Source organism: Dermacentor albipictus, chromosome 5 (assembly GCF_038994185.2).
Source record: "Dermacentor albipictus isolate Rhodes 1998 colony chromosome 5, USDA_Dalb.pri_finalv2, whole genome shotgun sequence".
Taxonomy (NCBI): Eukaryota; Metazoa; Arthropoda; class Arachnida; order Ixodida; family Ixodidae; genus Dermacentor; species Dermacentor albipictus.
In genome coordinates, this window is record NC_091825.1 from 12,176,063 (window position 1) to 12,198,270 (window position 22,208).

At 43.5% G+C, this 22,208-nt stretch overlaps 1 protein-coding gene across 1 annotated transcript in view; it reads right to left on the minus strand.

Moving 5' to 3' along the window:
* Nucleotides 1-22,208, minus strand: part of SamDC (S-adenosylmethionine decarboxylase) — a 186,151-nt gene that overhangs the window by 52,008 nt on the left and 111,935 nt on the right. The window contains exon 3 of the mRNA XM_065451714.1: nucleotides 6,115-6,241. Within this exon, the coding sequence (XP_065307786.1) occupies nucleotides 6,115-6,241 (127 nt within the window). The remainder of the gene's footprint in view (nucleotides 1-6,114; nucleotides 6,242-22,208) is intronic.

Below are 22,208 nucleotides of genomic sequence, written 5' to 3' on the forward strand. Positions count from 1 at the left end.
GCACTGTGTACAAGGAGACCCGACTAGCTGTGCAAGTCAGTGCTACACGAATACTGAGGCAGACAAGCAGATCACAGAGCATGATCCCGCGCTTTTGGTGCCTGTGTGGGCGATTGCACGATGTGGGAACAAGCAGATGAAATGAAAGTGCATCTCTCTTGCTGCGGTGTGAAGCTTGAAAACTCAAGATGGCCAGACATGGTGAGGAGTCCTTTAGGACTCAAATCGCCACAGGCACATCCGAAGCAGTAGTAAAGAGTTCGATGAAAGTTCGTCTAGTCAGGTAACACGATGATGAAGAAATTGGGGTCACTGACCAAGTCAAGGTGAAAATAACACCGGCGTTTCGGTACCCGTACAAGTTAGTTGGTCACACTAAAAGCGGGCAAGAGCCGCAAGTCGTTTTTATGCCAAAATGTGACAGAGAACGGGTGTAGTAGGTTTAAAGCACTGGGATGAATCTTTTGCAAGCTTTCTACTGAGCTAGACACCCAAAAACATTAAAAACAAGCTATGCTCGCCTTTCCTTGAAACAGACTCGATCAACCTATTGCACATATCGGGCGCAGGTCTTGCTTGCGAATACGTTTACCTGATCATCTGCCTTTCACTACAGCATACCGCAGTAAATTCTAATGTCGTCTACGACATTATGCTATCTGTAATGAACTCAAGAAAACTAGGTTATCCTATGAATCTTTTAAAACACTTTTTCTAGTCTCTTACGGAGACTAGGAAAGGGAAATTTAGGCCATCTAGCATTGCAGCCACCACCTATGCTCGTTTACCTTTCTTGCACCGCTCCTCCTTCCCCTCCTCTAATTTCACTATTCAAATGCAGGGCATTGGCACATTTTTGTTTTCTTTTTATATTTGTGAATTTATTCATTCACTAACAATACAAGCTCTTTGCGCTTGCCAAAATGGCAGCACGAACGCAGAAGCAGACTACAGCAAACAGGTTATAACAAGCGCCACTCTGCTCGTACACTCTATCTCTAGCGGCAAAAGGGGCGAACTCAGGGTGTCTACCAAGTTGACATTTCCAAATTCCCTGAGTTTTCCAGGTTTTCCCTGAGTGCTTTTGCAAAATTCCCTGAGTGATACAGAACTATGTTTTATGTCAAGTCGCGCTGAAACCCTATCACCCTATGCTGTCAATCTCTAGTAAGCTTATATGAAAAATTTTTTAAAGATAACCGACTTAATCAAATTTGAATACTAAGGAGTAGTGTTTATGTTATTCAAAAAAAGAACATAAGGGAGGGGTTATTAAAATGCACAGCAAATAAAATGTCTTCGAAAAATTTTTCAAATCGGGTTGGACATTCTCTAGTACAAATAAAAAGGAGATGCATACAGAAGCAAATATTTTCGAATATGAGCTATTTCTATCAACTGATAGCATGCTCAGTGTCATGCAACTGTCCTGACATACTCTCAGCTCGCGCAAGACGCCTCAGTGTTGTGTTTCACTGCTTTAAAGAGTTTATTTTGGTTTGGATGAGGGACACCTGCATCTCAGCATCAGCCAACAATTTGTTTTTTGAGCGCAGGCTCCTTCAAAGAAGCGGTCGCATACTTAATTTTCCGTTCATTCCTCAGTGCGTCGATCCTTTCTGTTCTCGTCCTCCTTTCGCCGCGCGTTCGCCCCACGGACCATTTGAAGAATACTCTTGGTCAATTTACAGTCAACGTCCAATTTTTCGGACCCCCTAGGGGCCGCGAAAGCTTCCGAAAAATCAGGCAGTCCGAAAAAATAAATGCATGTCTTTTACTGCCCTTAAGGGCTAAAATCGACACATGTACGTCTGAAAAAGCTCTGAATGCCTGTCAGTGCACTTATTAGGCATATCGGTGCTCCTACTGTGACAGGCGAGGTCGACTGCACACGTGTAAAATTAAGGAATACATACAGTGTCCCGCGACAATTGCCCCTTCCTACGCTTGTTACGCTTCACCGCGTTACACGACTAATGAGGCGAAGCAGACTTTCGGGAAAGAGCATTATGCAATGCGCTGTGCTTTCCGAGCTTCGAAGACAAAATTATTGCTGTCAGCGAAGAAATGAAGAAACGCGGCACCGAACGACAAGAAGCTTAACAGCGAACGTCGAAGCAGCTAGGCCTAGCGTTGCCGCAGTGGTGGCTACGGCTGCCAGCGGATCCGCGTGCGAGAGCACCGGTCGGTTTAAGGCGGCGAGGTAATCAAAATAGCAACGGTGGTGGTTTTCATTAATGCCGTCTCGGACATGCGATCACGCAAAACGTTTAGAAAATCGGACGGCGAAGAGTTCTTGCGTCTGAAATTTCAGACGTAATGATACATTACTCTTTCGGGTACGTGGTGGTGCCGCGAAGCCGTCCGAGTTATCGGGAATCCGGACAGTCGGTCGTTGACTGTACACTGGCAACTCCTCCAGCTGACGACGATTCGTAACGAGTCCTATCTGTTTCTCGAGCCAGCATTACCGCGACTTTTGACCCTCTAAAAAATTACAGCTAATTTTCCCTGATAGAAGCACAAATTCCCTGAGTTCTCCCCGAGTTTTTCCAGACTACTCAAAATCCCTGAGAATTCCCGGTTTTCCCGGTTTTCCCGGTTGGTAGACACCCTGGAACTAGACTAGGCGTGCTGTAGCAGGAAGATCTGTGCAGGTCTGGAGTTCAGTTGGTCGTGGCTATGATTAATGCAATTTCAGGCCTGCAGTCACGGCAAAAAGTCCGTGAAACCGGATGGCAAAGGGTTCTTGCATAGATTTTCATATTAGTATAGTAACTAGAGGGAAATCTGGCGCTGCAATCGTTCAACCATCATGGGAATGATGGGAAGTACAGGCAACGGATTGGAATTCTGTTGACTGGCAAGCTAGTCTACAAGTATTTTTTGGCAGTTTTGGTTTCGCTCCAAGCGCAGTTGCTATGATCTACAGTGGGACAGTGCAACGGAAAGCTCTCTGCTTTTGTTCTGTTACTCGAAGTGGCGATAGCGCACTGGGCCAGTGGCTGGGATTATGTTTGTGTCGCGGTATGGTGTCAAAGCCCTGACCAGAAAGCGACGGCATCGTAAACGTTGAAAGAACATGTTTTGACCATTTGGACCTTGGTTTGTTAAGTGTGGTAGGCTGGCGCTGTAGCGTTACATGCTTTATGAAACTTCAGAATATGGAAAAAAAAGGCACTACTTATACAAGACATAAACAGTTGTATTTCTAGTGGCTTGACAATCAAATTTTATTGAGGGCTTCATTATATGCATTGTTAACACAAGCTTAGTTGTGGTAGGAAAAGTTGCTGCTTCCTGGCTGTAGTCTGGTGTCACAAAATGGTTAGGTGCAAAGCCACGCCGTAACACTTTGGAAGCGGTACGTCAACATAAAATAATATGAAGCATACTCGTAGGAGGCCTCAAGCATCCCTGATAGCAGTGCAGCAGATGTGCTTGAAAGTACTTGAATACGTTCAGCAATCGTGAAAGCAGATGCAGCCTTTCGAAAGAGCGAGAGAATTCGCAAGTGCCTGTCATCTGCGAGAAAAGTTGCGTTTGCAGCGAGCAGGCGTCGTAGCAGACGACACTTGTAGCGTTCCTCTCAAGGGCGCAACACTTTCTCACAATACAACATTTGTAATTCCATAGATACTTGATGAGTATATTTACATAAGTACATGCACGGTTGTTATTGCTGTTGTAAAAATAAATAAATAATTATTTTCTGGTGCTAAATCTGGAATAGAATCGCAGAAGAATGCATACCCTTGTGTGTCCTGGTAAAAAAACCATAGTAAACTTACTTCAATCGCAAAGTCATACACAGTTTATGTAACGTGTTGCGCATTACATAAGACACTGCAGAAATGAAATTACATTTTACGCGATAACATTTGAGTATAGGTTCATTTACTGCGCCACAAGCAAACGCCGCTAGTCTAAAAATTGAAGTCAATCCGAAGCCTGTACTTCCCATCATTCCCCTGTAGCATAGAGTTTCATATTAGTATACCTAGAGGCAAATCTGGCGCTGCGATCGTTCAACCATCATGGGAATGATGGGAAGTACAGGCTTCGGATTGGCATTCTGTTGACTGGCGAACTAGTGCACAAGTATTTTTTTAAAAGTTTCGTTTTCGCTCCAACTGCAATTGCTATAACCTGCAGTTCGACAGTGCAACGCAAAGCTCTCTGCGTTTGTTATGTTGCTCGGAGTGGCGATAGCGCGCTGGGTCAGTGACTGGGACGATGCTTGGGTCGCGGTGTGGCGTCGAAGCCGTGACGAGAAAGCGGCGGCATCGTAAACGTTGAAAGAACATGTTTTGAGCGTTTAGACCTTTGTTTGTTAAGTGTGTTAGGTTGGCACTGTAGCGTTACGTGCTTTATGAAACTTCAGAATAGAACAAAGAAGGCACTACTGATACAAGACATATACAATTGTACTTCTAGTGGCTTGACAATCAAATTTTATTGAGGGCTTCATTATGTGCTCATTGAAATGCGTGTTTTAGGACTTTGAGAACACAAACTTACTTGTGGTAGAAAAGATAGCTGCTTCCTAGCTGTAGTCTAGTGTCGCACAATGGGTACCCGCAAAGCCGCGCTGTAACGCTTCGGAAGCGGTACGCCAATATAAAATATGATGGAGCATACTCGTAGGACGCCACTAGCGTCCTAGCTAGCACTGCAGCAGATCTGCTTAAAAGTACTTGAAGACGTTCAGCAATTGTGACAGCCGACGCAACCTTTCGAAAGAGCGAGAGAGTTCGCAAGTGCCTGTCGTCTGCGAGAAAAGTCTCGCGTTTGCAGCGAGCAGGCGTCGTAGCAGACGACACTTGTAGCATTCCCGACCTTGGCATTCCTCTCAAGGGCGCAACGCTTTGTCACAATACAACATTTTTATTTCCAGAACTACTTGATGAGTATTTTTATATAAGTACATGCACGGTTGTTTTGCTGTTGCAAAAGTGAATAAATAATTATTCTTTGGCGTTAAATTGGGAACAGAATTGCACAAGTATGCATACCCTGGTGTGTCCTGCTGACAAACTATAGTAAACCATGCTTCCATCTCAAAGTCATGCAAAGTTTATGTAGCGTGTTGTGCATTATGTAACATACTGCAGAAATATAATTAGATTTTACGCGATAATATTTGAGTATAGCGCTGTTTACTGCGCCAAAAGCAAACGCCACTAGTCTAAAGACCGAAGTCAATCCGAAGCCTGTACTTCCCATCATTCCCATGTAGGTTGAGGCGACGCTCATGATAACCCCCGTAGACACTAGCGCCACATTTCCCTCTAGGGTATTTTTAGAAACTCTATGCCCTGTAGGTTGAGGCAACGCTCATGATATCTATCTAGACACCATACTCATGAAAGCCCCGTAGACACTAGCACTCCATTTCCCTCTGGGGTATTTATTTAGAAACTCTAGGGGTTCTTGCATCTGGAATTTCAGATGTTCTTACACACTGACTATCGGGTAGGTGATGGTGCCGTGAAACTGTCCGAATTATCGGGCATCCGGAAAGCCGGTCGTTGACTGTACACTGGAAACTCCTCCAGCCGACAAAAAGGCGTCAAAGTAGGTTCTTCACAATTCCTCTCTGTTACTCGAGCCAGCAATACCACAACTTTCGTTCTATTTCAAAAAGATTACACCCAATTTTCCCTGATACAAGCACAAATTCCCTGAGTTTTCTCAGAGTATTTCCGGACTATTCGAAATCCCCGAGACTTCCCGGTTTTCCTGGTTGGTGCACACCCTGAATCTGTGCCACAGACAAACAGAAACATTAAGTTTATGCATTAAGCATTGACACAACAGCAGAAATTTCAGTTGATATATTTCTATTTGCGGGTAGAGCTGCTACGATTAGGTCAGAATAACCGAGCAAGTAAAAAAAGAAAAGAAAGGCTCTAAAAGCCAGTCAAAGAGTGTTATTCTTTAAAAATCAGTGTAGGCCAAATTGAAATCAGTCTTACCCTAAACTGGATGCAAATGAAAATTGTTAGAATTATTAGTTTCATACGACCATTGTAAGGGAACCCTAAAAATTAGGCATCTCATGGTGAACTTGTAAAACTTGGGACAAGGAATACCGCAGGCTATCCTACTCACCAGCACTTCATTGAAGCCTGTTAGCTCCTGGACAATATAGAGCAGAGGCTGGACTGCATTCAGCAATGTGGTGGAGCCACAAGTCTTGAGAATGAAGCACCTCTTGGACACAAACATGCTGCTCTCACTGAAATAAGGCACCACACTATTTCATGCCGTTTTCTTTAACAGCCAAAAGCAGCGAGTTCAGAGCAACCAATTTTCCCAGCACCTCTGTTCACTCACTGCCCAGCAAGAGCCAATAAGACATCACATTAAAAAGGAACTGCTAAATGCAAAGGTATTCATTGACTCTTGCACTGAGGTGCTAGCTATGGGCCAAAGCACGCAGCTTAAACACAGCATGTGCGAGCTTCAAGTATTTCATCGTAATGTATGTAGTAGTGCCCTACACCAAGCAAAATGCCACTGTGCACTTTGCTCGGCTGACAACCATGGTAGGCGACTAAAGCACACCTTTATGTTTGCCCTGAGCACATACTTTTTGCAAAATACACACACACTTTATTAGCAAAGATTTACCTGTAGGCTTAGCACATAAGTAGCACCCCTCTTTCCCCATCACATGAGCAAAGCTCTGTTCGGGGATTGATGTGGCAAATTGGGCATGTTGGTACATATTTGAAAAGGCGGCAGTGCAAAAAAGACATGGACAGAGACAAGACGACAAGTGCTGAACTTCCAACAACACAATGTGATGATGATGATGATATGTGGTGTTCAATGGCGCAAGGGCCAAGTATGGCCAAAGAGCGCCATGCCAAAAGGTAATTTTAAAAATGTATTGTGAATGCAGTGGGCAGTGGATTCATCATGGTAAATGTGACATGTCTGTAGAAAGGCCTAAAAACTGTCGCTGTAAATGGCGTAAAATAAATAGGTACTAAAATAATGACACTGATTAGGGCATGGACGATGGCAATTGGGTTTCGTTAAAAACATGATGGAACAAGACAACACATCACAGTGATTAGAACCTGAAAAGAGCCATTTTATTAGAAGGGCTGTTAGTCGTGTGCTAAAAATTACCTGTCCAAATGATTTTGAGAGTATCTGTTTCCAATAAAAACAGACTAATTTCAGGTTAAAAAGTGGTTCATCACTAAGAAAAAATGCAGGGTGAAGAGGTGTATTTTCACGATATGCAGAAGGAAAATACTTTTTGCTCTCTGTTTCTATTGCAGGGCACTGAATAAGGACATGGAGTACTGTCAGACTATTGCCGTACTTACCACAAATCGGGGGATCGCCTCCAGTCAAGAGATAAGAGTGAGTACTGTATGTGTGGCCTATCTTTAATCGGCAAAGAATTACTTCCTTGTAACGTGCTGTTTTCCCACTTATCCAGTTCCCCAGTTTTGGTTTTATTATGTGAAGCTTATTCATTACTTGTGTATCCCACTTGCCTTGCCAATGATTCCTTAATTTATGGCGCAGAAAAGGCTTTAGGTCTGTGGCAGGGATGGGAATATTTCCATCTCTGTTGCTAAAAGTTACTGATCGCTTTCGTCAGCTGCTTCGTTCCCTTTTATACCTTTGTGACCGGGTACCCAGCATATAACAATCACTTGATCGCACATATATAGGGCGCACAATAAGTTATACAGCTCATTCAAAACGGAATTCTTATGTTTTTATAAACTAATTAGTGCTCTCACGACACTTAATGAGTCTGTGAAGAGAACAGCCTTAGCTACGTTTGTGAGCCTGATATGTTTAATAGCCGAGAGTATAGTGTATGCTTCCACTGTAAAGATGCTTGTGTGTGGGTTTAGTGTCCCAGATATTGAAAATGATGGTCCAAGAGCTGCATAAGCAACACCATCAGCAGACTTCGAAGCATCCGTGTAAAATTCAGCACAGGAATACTTCTCTTTTAGTTCAAGAAAATGTGATTGTATGTGCACCTCAGGCGCTCGTTTCGATATTTCTAAGAAAGATACGTCACATTGGACAGTTCGCCACTCCCAAGGCAGTGGGAACCGAGTAGGAGCCATTGGGATATTTTCTAGAAAAGGGACGCCTGTTTCTTCTGACAGTGCTTCCACTCGGAGGGACAGAGGAGGCCTGATGGCTGGGTGGCTATGGAATAGCCTGGCAGTGGACAAGTCGCTAATTGCAAAATGACATGGATGCTGAATATCTGATTTAACTTTCAAGGCGTAAGAGAAAGATAAATATGCTCTTCGTAGATGAAGAGACCATTCGTTGGATTCAACATACAGGCTCTCTACGGGACTAGTCCTGAAGGCACCTGTAGCAAGACGAATACCCAAGTGGTGAATCGAATCTAACATCTTCAAGGCACTAGGCGTAGCAGAGCTATAAACTATAGCACCATAGTCATGGCATGACCTTATCAGACTTTTATACAGGCTCAAAAGGCATCTCTGTCACTTCCCCAGGATTCATTGTCTTCATACACTTCGCCTTCAGATATTTAAAGTGGGGATAAATGTTAATTTAGTGTCCAACATGAGGCCCAAAAATTTATGTTCATGGCTCACTGGGAGCTATTGTCGATTAAGGTAAATAGAGGGTTCAGGTAATATACCTCTTGTTCGAGAAGAGAACACACATGCTTTTTTTGCGGGTTTAATTTAAACCCATTCTCGTCAGCCCACATTGACAATTTTTTTAGCCCAAGCTGTACATTTCGCTCACAGATGGAAAGACTACACGATTCAAAACCTATTTGTATGTCATCTACATACACAGAATAAAACATTGTACGTGGTATGATAGTATAAAGCGAGTTCATTTTTAAAACGAATAGAGTGCAGCTAAGCACGCCACCTTGTGGTACACCTGTTTCTGCTGTAAATAGACGAGATAGCACATTAACAACTCTGACGTGGAACGTGCGCTTAGACAGGTAACTTTGGACGACATTCAGCAAATTACCTCGGACTCCCATTTCGGCCAGGTCACGGAGAATTCCGAACCACCCACGTGGTGTCGTAAGCCTTCTCCATGTCAAGAAATACTGACAAAAAGAACTGCTTATGCACAAAAGCATCGCAAATATTCATCTCGATGCAGACAAGGTGATCAGTTGTGGATCTACCTTCCCTGAAACCACACTGTAGGGGATCTACTAGTTTGTTACTTTCAAGAAAATGGAGGAGACGCCGGTTAACCATTTTTTTCAAAGAGTTTACATAGGCAACTTGTCAACGCTATAGGCCTATAGCTGTTGACCGAAGTTGGATCCTTGCTGTCTTTTAGTATTGGAATAATTATTGCTTCCTTGCAGGGAACACAGTTGAAAAGTGACAGTAGTGTTATGTGGGTTTCAGCGTGTAGGTGTTTGATCATTATATACAATATTCTGTCACTTCCTGGAGCGGACTTGTTACAGCCATTGAGCGCAGCCTGAAATTCCACCATGCTAAATGGGCGGTTGTAAGGTTGGCTGCTATTTCCTTTCCGACCCAGAGGCAGTCGTGCCGCTTGCTGCCGGTATCTCAGAAATGTATCTGAATAGTGGGATGAGCTAGAAATCCTTTCAAAATGTACCCCTAGAGAGTCAGCTTGGTCAATGAGTGTGTCTCCTTGTGTACTTACCAATGGTAGAGGATAAGTTTCGCGCCCTTTTATTTTGTTTACCTTGTTCCAGGCTTTTCTTTCGTCTCTATAAGAATTAATACAAGAGATGTATTTTTGCCAGCTTTCTCTTTTGGCAAGGCGGCGCGTTCTTCTACCTTCCGATTTTATTTTCTTGAAGCTGATCAAGTTCTCGGTAGTTGGGCAGTCGTGAAGGCGACTCCAAGCCTTATTTTGGTTTTTGCGGGCTTCCTTACACTGCTCATTCCACCAAGGAATATGCCGTTTAGAGGGTGATCCATTCGTTTGAGGGATACATATTGATGCAGCATCAGTTATAAATGCCGTCAAATATGATACTCTATCATCAATTGAGAGAGTACAGTTGTCATCCCAGATCAAATGTGTCAGCTCTCTGTATCGTTTCCAGTCAGCACAGTCGACCTTCCAATGTGGCAGATGTGGGGAACACTTATCGCCTTTTGTTAACTTTAAGGCAATTGGGAAATGGTCACTCTCATATGGATTTTTTATCACGTCCCACTCCAGGTATGGATCTAGTGTACTTGATGTTATACTTAAGCCAATGGATGAGAACGTTTTGTTTGCCACGCTGTTGAATGTGGGTTCTTTCTTGTTTAGTAAGCATGCATTGGAGGATAAAAGGAACTTTTCTAATAAGCGCCCTCTCGTATCATAACGAGAATCTCCCCAGAGGGTGTTATCTGCGTTTAAATCACCTACTACAATGTAAGGTTTGGGGAGTTCTGCGATAAAGCTCTGGAATTCCGCTGTGGAAAGTTGATGGCATGGAGGGATGTACAGAGAGCTAACCGTGACTAACTTATCAAATAGCATGGCTCTGATTGCCGCTGCCTCAAGGGGCGTTTGTAGATGTAAATGTTGGCAGGCGACACCTTTATCAACTATAATAGCAACACCACCTGACGAGGCGAGAGCGTCACTGCGATCTTTGCAGTAAATGGCATATTGTTTGAGAGAGTATGTGAAGGATTGAGGTGCGTCTCTTGTACACACAGCACGCTTCGATTAAACTTGCGAAGGAGTTCCTTAATATCATCAAGATATTAAGGAACATCTCACGAAATATAAGTTAAGGAGACTGCTAAGGCGTATCTGTTCGTAAAGGCGTACTTGTTCCTTTAATTTGCCGTTATTGCTTGCGTTCGTGCATGTGACTATGCAATTCCTTTGCACCATGACGGTCAGTCTGGTATATGGTTATGCATTATCTCATGGTAATTTTTGTTCACACGCATTGCTGTACTTCTGTGTTCCATTATGCTCAATGAAATTTCTTTTCATAGACAATGTATAAATTCTAATAACCTTTTTTTTGGTGTTCTATACTTGTGTTCGCTGCTTATAAGTGGTATATCAATGTACCGTGTATGGTTTTGCTGCCTGCCAGGCGCTGCCGCTCAAGCCTTCAAAGGCTTTGGCAGGCCTGTATGAATGTACTGTTCTGATCATTGGCAATAAAGGTATTATTATTATTATATTATTATTATTATTATTATGTATTAAACCTCTCATATTCCAATGCATTATCTGTGTGTCCATATCGGAAGTGTTTTATGGTGTGTGTCAAGAGATCAATTAGGTTGGCTCAAGAGACCTTTGCAGGCCCCTTGATGCGGGGTATTTCTTTTTTGTTGGCGCGCTCCAGGGAGCAACGCCCTTCCTTCGGCGTCTGAGACGCCAGAGAAGTTTTTGTTACATCCATCACCTTTTCAGAGGTGCTGGATGACGCCCGCTCAGCAGGCACTCTCGGGGGTTTTTCGGGCTTGTCTACACGAGCAGTGGCCCTGGGACCGGCAGGCTCGGGGGTCTGCTGGCCCTTCGTGGTAGGGGGCGGAAGAGCAGTGGCTGCTCCCGCCAGGGGGGCTGATGGTGTAACTGCCGTCACACTCCGTGTGACTTGCGCGGCCGCCAGAGGATGTGGCACTGCCCCCCGGCGCGTCACATCACTAGGACGAATTCGATTGGTGGTGGACAGAAAAACGCTTGCGCGCTTCTGGAAAAGAAATGTTTAGTTTGACCTTCAGTTCGATTATTCCTTTTTCTTTCTTCCATGACAGGCACGATTGCGAATAGGCAGGGTGGTCTCCGTCACAGTTAGCGCAGTGGGTTGCGGAAGAACAGTTATCTGATGTGTGGTCTTTAGATGCACATTTTGCATAAGTAGCATGCCCTCGGCAGCTCTGAGACCCATGCCCAAAACGCTGACACTTGAAGCATCGGCACGAAGGGGATGTATGGTCGTACGCGAAGTTGTTTACAATATCCGGTCTCTATCGAATCAGGCAGTTCACTTGTTCTGAACGTTATTATTACATGCTTTGTTGGGATTTCCTTGTCATCACGTCTTAACTTAATTCGTTGCACCTTTACAACGTTTTGGTCTTGCCGTCCATCCAACAGCTCACTTTCACTGAGTTCAAGGAGGTCGTCGTCAGAAATGACATCACGCACAGTGTTCATTGACCAGCGGGGGCCCACAGAGACAGGAATGTCACCAAACACAACAAGTTTAGTCAGTTTGCTGTATTGAAGCTTGTCACACACTTCCAGAAGGTCACCGCTTCCCATCTTAGTTAATTTGTAACCAGAGCCGATTGCTTCTGTACGACATTTTGCGACCACAAATGGGGATATTCTACGGACTGTCTTGGTTTCATGTTGACTATGTATTACGTGGTACTTGGGAAATATTTCTTCTGGTTTCATCAGAAAGTTTAACGTTTCGTCGGTGCACCCCCTCTTCAGTGAGCGATCAGGGAGTGAGGGGAAACTAGAAGCCATATATCGGATTACTATATTCGGCAGGAATGCCCGCCGCCCACCTCGGAGCCCAACTTGGGGACGTCACAGGATTAGAAAAATTCTATTCTGCGTATGCCAGCGGTACGTTCCCACTATAACCTAATATAGAAATACCCGAGACGGGATATATTAGACAAGGTTAACCCTTGCCGCCCAGAAAATAGGAAGGTAAAAGAAATGAATAGAAGACAAGAAAGATAGAAAAGTGGAAGAGAAAGGTGAAGATGAGGGTAGAGAGAGAAAGGAAAAGGCGACTGCCGATTTCCTCCAGGTGGGTCAGTCTGGAGGTGCCGTCTATGCGAAGCAGAGGCCGAAGAGGTGTGTTGCCTATGCCAAAGGGCCTCAAAGGTCCAAACACCCAGCATCGGCTCAACCCCGAGGATCCCCTTTTCCCCAGACACAGGTAAGCCGCACACGGCTACACGCGGGAGGGTCCAACCCTTGTGTGCTCGGGTACGTGGCGTCGCAACACACCAAACGCCCGCTTACGCAGGTCCCCCTGCGGGGAACAACACAATGTGAATGGTTCACAAATATATACATGCTGTCTGAGCCCGGCGTTACCATCTGCACATGGGTAAGTATGCCAGCACTTTGAAAGCATGACGAAGGCCATGCTGACACATCTCTCCCCAAGCATAGAAATCCATTCAGATTCTGCGATTTCCCGTGTCCAGGGCTGGACAAAGATACCCTACAATTCTATCATGATATACGATACAAGATACTCTGCTAACACGTATACGAGATAGATACAAGATACTACTGCAATTATTGTATCCGATATGATACTTTCCATTTGTAAAGATACTTCGATACATTAGCAAATTTCTTATTACAGATCTACATAACGTTTTAGCAAATGTGTATGCACAAAAATGTTTGCTTGGAAATTTCCTAGCACTGACCAATTTTGACTCATTTGAATGACATTTGTGTTAGCATCTCAATATTGGTCTTTCTTGCTCAAAGTATATTTTTATCCTGAAGCAACTTATTGTGATTGCTTTAGCTGTTTAACATGAAAGCTCTTTATACGCTGCGCTGGCAGCGGTTTTTATCAGTCACGCTTGTTACTGATGGGAGTCGCTGCTCTGCCGGCCGACCAGCTAGTGGGTTGCCATCTAATTACAAAAACGTCAATAGACGTCAGACTCGAGTTTTGCAAGACACGTAGCGCCACCTACCGGTGCGAAGAGGCAGTAATTGAGTAGTGCGAAGCCCGACTCTCTTGCTAAGTTGCCTATGCAGCTAGCGACTGCAAAACAACGATTTAACTAGATTTTGGTTCATATTGCGAGTGTTTTGCACATTTAACACCCAGACAGAGAGCTATAAATTTCTCCGCTAGTCGGACGCACCGCCGAACTGCCATAAAGCGCTTGCTGTATCAATCGTCAGACTGATGGTGGAAGCAACGGCATCCTTGATAGCTTCGCTCGCTACGAAGAAACGCCACAATTGGTGTTACTGTTGTGTTGTAAATTGCCATAAACGTGAAGGACTGAATAACAACGTTCAGTTTTACCGATTTCCATCACAATCGTATGAAGGAGAAAGGCGAAGCGCTGGATACGGGTCGTTCAATATGTTGGGTAATCAAATTACTTGCAATCCCCGCCACACAGCGACTCGCATGAGAAAGCGCGATACTGTTGTCCTGCTGTAATTGCATTGGGTAGCCCTGATGGAGGACCGTGGCAACCAAGCAAAAACTCAAGAATCTGCAGCCACCACTTCATTGGCAACAGAAAAAACAACGTCATGAACCATCCTGCGTATAGGCCATCAATATTTTCCGTCCACCTATGCTTGACTCAAGTGGAACGGAGAGATTTGGCTGGTCAGTTTAACCAAATATATTGGTTCGTTTACGACTTCAAAATGCTGTTCTAAAGCATTGCTGTATCGCGAGCTCATTGCTAGTTTCGGTATTTTGTATGTCCTGCACCAATACAACAAGCATGTTTCGCAATGTGCTGAGCCTGCTCGACTGCGTTTTTCAAATATGAGCAATAAAGTTGCTGTAGGAGCACTGGATGAGTAATTGCGAAGTAACGCACGTGTGTAAAAAAAAACATGTCGCCTTTATTTACATTTACTTGTGCGCGTGTTGCTTGGAGAGTCGGTGAAAAGCTCAAAGGTACTGAGCGACGCTGTAGCTCCTGCGAGACAGAAAGATGCAGCGCGCAAGCATTTAGGAAGCTTACTTTCGTTATGTTTGCATGCTGTTTGCTACCTTGGAAAACGTTTTCTGTTTGCTGCCCTGAAAAAGGCTATGGAAGGATTTACTCTCTAAATAATTGCAAGAAAAAACATTACGATAAAAAGCATAAAAATATAGGAGATACTTAAGTCTTCTGTTAAGGACATATTCAACATGCACCAATTTGAAACACTTAGATTTTTAGGCTGAGATGTCTATAAACAAACCTGATGCTCTCTATACTTGCGAGTTGCAGCAAGCCAAAATAACACCCGAGACTTCTTTTATAATGCACACGTACTTCGCCCTGCTGAGCTTCTTTTCCGAAGCGTTGATGGGTGGAAGAAGGTTTCCAGGTCCTTGATTTTTAGGAAACTGTGCTTCAACACAAAAGAAAGAGGAGGGTCCATTGTGGCCTATGTACCTTCGCTTGCGGACAGCTCTTCTTGCACTACTCAGTTCATGCCAAAGATGCGATGGGCGAGGGGACGCTGGTGACAGGTTTTTCCGCAGCGCCGCCTGGGCAGAGTCTGAAGTCTATAAGAAGTCTCCGCACAATGGCACAAATACCGCTGGAGAGTTTTACCTTGCCCCAAAACTTAATGCAATTTACACAATGCCAGATCACCAAACAGACAGGTGTACAGCAGCAACGCTGGTAGCAACATTTTGAATTCATAAGCATTTCTATGCCTACCTAATGAGAAAAGCCGTCCCTCCATCCGTCTCGTAAAATGACCACGTTCAAGATAGCACCCACAGCAGCAAGCGAATTCACCTTCCTGTTGCATCTTGCTCCAACAGCGACGAAGCAGCGAGAACACAGGGATCACGGAGCTCTCAGCAGGTGTCACACACTACCACTTGCACAGATCACTTTCAAGATATGTGCCCGCATATCTCTCAACACCAAGTAAGTGACGAGAACACAGCACGTGAAGCTATGAGCAGTCGGCACTGTTTGTCAGCATTGCAGATCGCTTTGTAGGTATGGCCCACGCGACGGAGCCATACGAAGCCACCGCCGCCACCTGAATACATGATTGTAAGTCGACCTATTTTTTTAAATTTGAAAATCTGATGTAGGGGGTCAACTTACAATCGAAACCTAAACATGTCACTGGCAAAAAAGCAATACCAACGAGATTATCAGTGGAACTACAACGTAGTTACAATTTTATGTTTGCTCTATGACCCTACCCGTAGTTTTTCCTATCCCGCGTGTGTTCGCTTCTCAGAAGGGTTTTTCAACATTTTTTAGAGCTTTACAGCACACACAACACTCATGGGAGGGGGGGGGTGGGGGGAGTCAATAGTTTATGTAAGTGCCACTGTTCCATTCGCGGCAGCGCTTGCAGGCATATGCTTGCAGGCAGTATCAATAGTTCATGGAAGAGCAGACACTGCTTTCATGTTTCTCTTTCCCTGTAGCTCTTAGAATGCTCTTAGTTTGATGCGTTCAGCTCGAATGCCGGCTACATGCTACTTCCATATTACATGTGCCCTCCTGGAGCAGTGCTTGTAAAAAATACAATCTATCGTCGCGACGAAAAAAGCGACCTGTGACTTATACAACACTAAACAGGACATTGCCCCTTAAGACACAGCGATCACCAAGGGGCGTCCGCGCCCACTGCCTCACCACGCTGGCAGCCAGCGTCTGAGCATAAAGAAACTTGACCCCACTACACAATGCCGGCATGCCTAGAGACAAATGCCTACAACACGCACTAAGAAACCTCATCGGTAGTGCCTAGGCAGAGCCGTATATTCAAGGAGCAAAAGCCCCCAGATTTTCTCTCTTGCGCCGCTCTTACTTGCGCCTGTGCACAAACGGCTGGCGATCCCCCAAATGAACGTCTTATTGTGTTGGTTGGGGTTGCAAGAGGCTTCGTCTAAAACGTGGATATGGCTACACAAATAACGCTTTCTTAAAGTAAAATTTTCATAAAAGGTGTTCATTCATGCATATTACATCTTCCAGTGAAGTTTACTCACCTACAATGCATAACCAAGCGAAAAAAAGCACGAACACACGATAAACTATTCCAAAGCAAGTGGGAATCTTGTCTGTCCTCCAACTTTAGCGGCCCGCTGATAGTTTTTACGTTTCGTCTAATTGTACATGCAATAACAAGTTCTCATAGTTAAACAAAACACGTTTTTGTGTAATAATAAAGCTAAAACAGCTTTTTATGTGCTGTTTTAGTACAGATTGAATTATTGTGACAGACGGAACGGTGCTTGCCAGGCAGGTGTCCTGCTCTCCGAGAACAAAGCCAATTCGAAGTAAAGTAACAATATACTGGCATTCCCATGCATGCCACAGTGCAGCAGCGCCAGATTTCTCTCTAGGTAATATAACGAGAAACTCTATGCGTTTAGCGGAGCGGACGGATGGACGGATAGATGGATGTTATGAGCGTCCCCTTTGAATTGGGGCGGTGGGTTGCACCACCAAGAGCTTGCTATTATACTGCCTAATGTCCTACCTAAGAAAGAAAAAAAAAAGAAAAAAAAACACTATGAACTCCCCCACCCAAATTTTCTGACCCCCTGTTGCAAACTCCTCACATCTCAGTTTTCTGACGTTTCCAGACTTTTCTTCCATCAATCTTCCCATTGCCTCTTACTAATCTATTGCAAACATGTTTACTTTTCCCCTGCTCTCGCTAAAACCAAGGGCTTCAAGAAGGCCAGTGGTGCCTAAATCGACCACTGGGCAGAGGTCTTCACATTCTAATAAAACATGCTCCATCGTTTCCCTAACTTTACCACAGCAAGCACATGCTTCTTGTATCTCACTTTATAGGTGTGTGTTCTAAGGCATCCTGATCTGGCTTCGAAAAGTAATGAGCTTCCCTTTCAGTTATCATAAATTGTTTCTTTCCCGATTTTATTTTTTCCTCTTAAGTAGTTACTCATGGCAGGCTTCTTTTCCATTGCCGTCACTCATGAGATTATTTCAGCCTCCGACTTTCCGCTTGACGTTCTTTGTTGCTGTGTTGCCCACCCTGCACGCTGCATACTTGCTGGTAAGCTTCCTAGTTCTTTTCCTTCACTGTGAATCAATATGTTCTCTGTACAAATAGCTCGACACCTTCCCAGCCCATTTACTTTCTTCCGTATTCCTCAGTCGTTCTTCATAATCAATTTTACTGCGAACTTCCCTCACTTCAAAACTAGTCCAGCCCACATCACCCTGCACGGCTTCATTTGTAGTCTTCCTGTTAGTGCCCAATGCGAGGCAACCCATCATGCGAGGCAACCCATCGACCTTTGGGTCCCATCAAGTCCCGATTGTACCCCTGATTTCAAGCAAAAAACCGCATTTCCAAAAGTAAGTCCTGGAACCATTACACCTTTCCACATACCTTGGAGGACCTCGTACCTATTGTATCCCCATAGCGCTCTGTGCTTCATTATGGCTCCATTTCTCTTCTTCACTGTTATTGTTTTTTCCTGTGTTCCCATATATCTATTGCCCTCGTTTATCCATATGCCAAGCTATTTATATTCTGTTACTCGAGGTATTTCCTGGCCCTGTATCTCCACTGTCTGTTCACTGTTTTCATTGAATACCATACCACCTCATTTTCTAACACTAAATTTCAACCCTAAATTGTTGCCTGCCTGTCCACAGATATTAGCCAGATGTTGCAAATCACTTTGCTTGTTAGCTAGCAACACAATGTCATCCGCATAAAATAAACCTGGGAGCTGCTGCTCAACTACTGTATCTGCCTGTTTGAGAGATTAAACCTGACATTACTTCCTTCTAGAGCCCTCTCCATCCTCACCATGTACATCATAAACAGCAGCGGGGATAAAGGGCACCCCTATCTCAGTCCCTTGTTGATATGAACTTTTTCCTCGCTTCTCATCCCTTCCCATACAATGCAAACGGTATTTTCTAGGTAAATCTCTCTCAAAAGCTATAGACAATCGTCACCTAAGCCTTCCCTGTTCAGCATATCCCACAAAATGTTGCGATCTACGTTGTCATAGGCTCCTGTAATGTCTAAAAAGGCCACATATAATGGTCTGCTTTCTACTTTTGATATTTCAATACATTGAGTAAGAACAAATAAGTTATCTAAACTCCTACCTATTCTGAAGCCATTCTGAAGTTCTCCCAAAATGCCATTATTCTCTGTCCATGCTTGCAGCTTTAATTTGATTGCCTGCATTGCTAGCCTGTACATTACTGATGTAATGGTCAACGGTCTATACGAGTGAATTCCATCTTTCTCCCCCTTACCTTTATAAATTAAATTCATTCTACTTTGTCACCAACTGTCTGGTATTTGTATTTGTTAAAGTTTTTTCCACTGCTTTCAGCAGAGCTTCCTTACTTTTTGGTCCTAGTTCGATAAACCTCATCTAGCCCTGTGGCTGTGCGCTAAGGGATTTTTTCTTCCACTTTCTTCCAGTTGAAATTTGTCAGCACCAGCTCCTTTTTCACCCGTGTCTCTTTCATGCTCTTTTCTTCAAATACAACATCGTCATTGCCTTGGAAAGATTCGGCTCTTATTTTTCGGATGTAATTTATTGCCGCTTCCCCTTCCAGTTTGTTTTCATCTTCGTCTAGGATATGTTGTTGTACGTTTGTTGACTTCCTGCCTAATAATTTTATGTTCCAAAATATTCTAGGTGTGGCCTTCTTTTTCTCACATATTTCTGACAACCAACGTTCATTTTCACCTTTTAATTTTGCTTGCACTACTATTTGAACCATTGACTTTTTCTCCCAATATATTTCTCATTTACTCGTTACTTCATCGTGCAGCAACTGCGCCTTCTTTGCCTGCCTGTGCTCTCGAGATGCTTGCTGTCGTTCGGTGATCGCTTCTCGTATCTCTTTGTTCCACCAGCTTTTCGGTTTCTTTTTTCCTTTCCAACGAACATGTTTCTCGTTCCGTATTTCTGTCATTATTACACTTAGAAGCTCATCACATTCCCACTCTTGGCCATTTGCCAAGTTCTTCCTCAACTCTAGTGACTGTATTTGCTATTTGTTCAGTATTCAAATTTTGACTGGCCATTTTGCTCTCCTTGCTCTCTTTCCCAACTACATATCCCATTTTAAAATGATGCGTTTATGGTCACTCCCTATACTGCTATACCCTTCCTTGTCAATGACCATTTCTCTCAACTTGTCCTCAATTCCTTCTGTCATCAAACAGTAATCAATGGGTGATTGTCAGTTTCGCATTTCCCACGTTTATTTATTTATTTATTTATTTAATAATACTGTCAGCCCATGAAGGGCCTTTACAGGAGTGGAAAATACAAACACATACAAGGATACAGTATGACAACAAAAGCAAGTAAATGAACAGCAGCAGACATTTCAGCAGGGACGCGAATCGGTTTGGATTTTATGCACCTTACAAACTTCCCCCCCAAAATAAGAAACGAAATGAACAGATACACCTTTGACAAAGTTACATATTAGTTAGCGGCGAAAAGAATAACATGTACACATTGCAAAAACTCCTCAGTGCATGAGGCCGACATGACAGAGTCGGGAAGCGCATTCCATTCCGTAATGCCTCTCGGGACAAAACTGTACTTAAAACAGTCATTTCTGACCTGAGGGGGTGTGATGTACTGGCTATGACGATGTCTGGATGTTTCATTTGTCGAGATTTTGAAGAAGTTGTGTTTGTCGACAAGCAAGTGACCATTAATGATAAGGTAGATTAGTTTCAGTCGCTCATACTTGGTACGTAAGTCTAGCGGAGGTAAGTCGGCAAGCTTACAAAGTTCAGTGGGGGATTGGCAGTAGCGATACTTGTTAAATATGAACCTTGAGGCTAACCTCTGGATTCTGTCAATCTTTTGTTGGTTGGATTTAGTGTAGGGATCCCATACAGCTTTAGCATACTCCAAGATAGGACGTATTAACGATTTATAGGCTAAAATTTTGACCTCAGGTGTCGACGCACTTATATTCCGTCTTAGGCTCCAGAGCGCTTTGCTGGCCTTACCACATACAGCGTCAATGTGTTGATTCCATCTGAGGTCAGAAGTGAACGTTACTCCTAGATACTTATGTTTATCGACTCTGCTAATAGTTATACTATTTATATTGTAAGGGTAACGCAAAATTTTTTCTTTCTCGTTATGGACATAACAACAGACTTAGCTGCGTTTAGTTCCATCTGCCAGTCGTCACACCATTTTTTAATTATTTGCAAACTAGACTGTAAATTGGCCTGATCATTACTATCCCGAATTTTATTATACATCACACAATCGTCAGCAAACAGTCTGACAGGGACACTAATATTACTGGGCAAGTCATTTATAAAGATCAGAAATAAAAGAGGACCTAGGACACTTCCTTGCGGAACTCCGGACACAACACAGGAAGGGCGTGATGTGCACCCCCCGAATTCAACGTATTGTTCTCTAGAAGAAAGGTAAGATGAAAACCACTGAGTGATTGCGGGGCTCTGAAATACAGAATCAATTTTTATGATTAACTTCGGATGGGACACTTTGTCGAATGCTTTCGCAAAGTCGAGGAAGATTATGTCTGTTTGACCACGGGAGTTTAACGTTTCAGAGAGGTCATGTACAATTTCAATGAGTTGGGTAGTTGTTGAAAGCCGTTTTCGGAAACCGTGCTGTCCAGGAAAAAACAAGTTGTATTGGTCCAAGTAAGAAACTAATTGTTTATTAACAATGTGCTCAAGGAGCTTAGAACACGCGCTTGTAATAGAAATTGGTCTGTAATTTGCCACTTCTGCTGTACTGCCACTTTTGTGTATAGGTATGATTTTTGCGCGTTTCCATGCTACCGGGAAGCAACCACTATCAACAGAGGACTGAAAAATTTTAGTTAGGTATTTAGAGTTCCATTCTGCATATCTACGTAAAAATTCATTTGGAATGCCGTCAGGACCAGGGCTCTTCTTAACATCAATATTCAGGAGAAGATTTAAAACGCCTTGTTCATTGATTTCAATGTCTGCAATGGGTGGTCTAGCAGCTGTGTAGGCTATATGAGGTGTATGACCATTATCTTTAGTAAAAACGGATGCAAAGTAAGTATTAAAATTATCAGCTTGCATTGCAGCAGTACTGCAGGATTCTGAGGATAACGGTTTTGTAGATGGGTTGACGTACCGCCAGAACTTCTGCGGTGCCTCTTTAAGGAACTTCGTAAGTGTCACATTATAAAACTTGTCTTTAGATTGTTTTATAAGGCATTTCAGGTCATGGCTCATGTGTTGAATTGAGATTTTCTTATCGGGGGTTGGATTCCTCGAACAGTCCCCACGTTTTCGCCTTAATCTTCTCTTTAGATGTATAACTTCCCTTGTAATCCAAGGATTTTTCCTTTTAATTCTTTTATAGCACTTTGGTATGTAGTTTTTAATACAATCCATGACCGTTGCAAAGTAGTAGTCCCATAAATTATCTGTACTAGTATTTGACTCAACGAGATGAACAAAATGATCGAAAGAACGCTCTAAAAAGTCTA